General features: G+C 39.6%; 1 protein-coding gene across 1 annotated transcript in view; it reads right to left on the bottom strand.

Annotated features, from left to right (window-relative positions):
• MFAP5 (microfibrillar associated protein 5) overlaps positions 1-1,067 on the bottom strand; it is a 14,902-nt gene that overhangs the window by 3,756 nt on the left and 10,079 nt on the right. The window contains exon 6 of the mRNA XM_011955598.1: positions 16-46. Within this exon, the coding sequence (XP_011810988.1) occupies positions 16-46 (31 nt within the window). The remainder of the gene's footprint in view (positions 1-15; positions 47-1,067) is intronic.

Genomic DNA, 1,067 nt, shown 5'->3' with positions numbered 1-1,067 from the left:
ATTATTATCCTGTACAAGCTCTTCCTTATAAGGGAAAATTTATTTTCTGTAGATTAGACACATCATCATAAATTATTTTGATAAAAGTTGTTGGGTAAAGAATAATGAGGGTCGGCTGGGCACAATGGTTCACACCTGTAATCCCAGCACTTTGGGAGGTTGAGGCAGATAGATCATTTGAGGTCAGGAGTTCGAGACCAGCCTGGCCAACATGGTAAAACCCCGTCTCTACTAAAAATACAAAAATTAGCCAGGAGTCGTGGCGGGCACCTGTAATCTCAGCGGCTTGGGAGGCTGAGGTGGGAGAATCGCTTGAACCTGGGAGGCGGAGGTTGCAGTGAGCCAAGATCACGCCACTGCACTCCAGCCTGGGTGACCGAGTAAGACTCCATCTCAGAAGAAATAGAATAAAACAAAACAAAACAAAATAAAGTAAAATAAAATAGAAATGCTGATAATCCCATTCTGAAAAAATAAGATTACTTAGGCAGGTTGCTATTTCTCTGATTCAGTAGTTTTCAACCCTAGCTATATATCAGAATTATCAGTACATATTAGGAAACACAATTTTAACCATGACCTCTATGGTAATATGGAGTCCTTGAAGTTAAATTGACGTCACTTCCTAATCCACTAACCACCATGTAAAGTGCAAAGTACTTTAGGGAGAGGACCATTTGGGGACCATGTAACATTCTTCCATTCCTTCCCCATGACTTTTACGACAGGCGCTCATTTTTTTAAAAAAGGAGTAAGGGAGTGAAGAACACTAATACTCTTTGAGAAATAATTGGAAGTAAACTAGATGTGCCAAGTAACCTCCAAAGAACAAGGAGGTAAAGAATCCACAGGAAGAAAGAAGACATGCAAGCAACAATCATACCTGCAGTGGTATTTTTTTCACCAAGGGAGGCTGAAAGGCAGAAATTTTATTCCATTATTACCAATTCTAGAAGTTACTACCTCTGTAACTGCCACGCTGCCTCACTTATGACCTGCTTGGAGTGCCCATAAATAGGGAGCAAATGAATTAATAACTCTTAGCAACTTCTTTTTTTTTTTTTTTT

This window comes from Colobus angolensis, unplaced genomic scaffold, assembly GCF_000951035.1.
Source record: "Colobus angolensis palliatus isolate OR3802 unplaced genomic scaffold, Cang.pa_1.0 Scaffold11, whole genome shotgun sequence".
Classification (NCBI taxonomy): domain Eukaryota; kingdom Metazoa; phylum Chordata; class Mammalia; order Primates; family Cercopithecidae; genus Colobus; species Colobus angolensis.
Note: the sequence above shows the minus strand (reverse complement) of the source record. Positions and strands in the feature narration are given on the sequence as shown.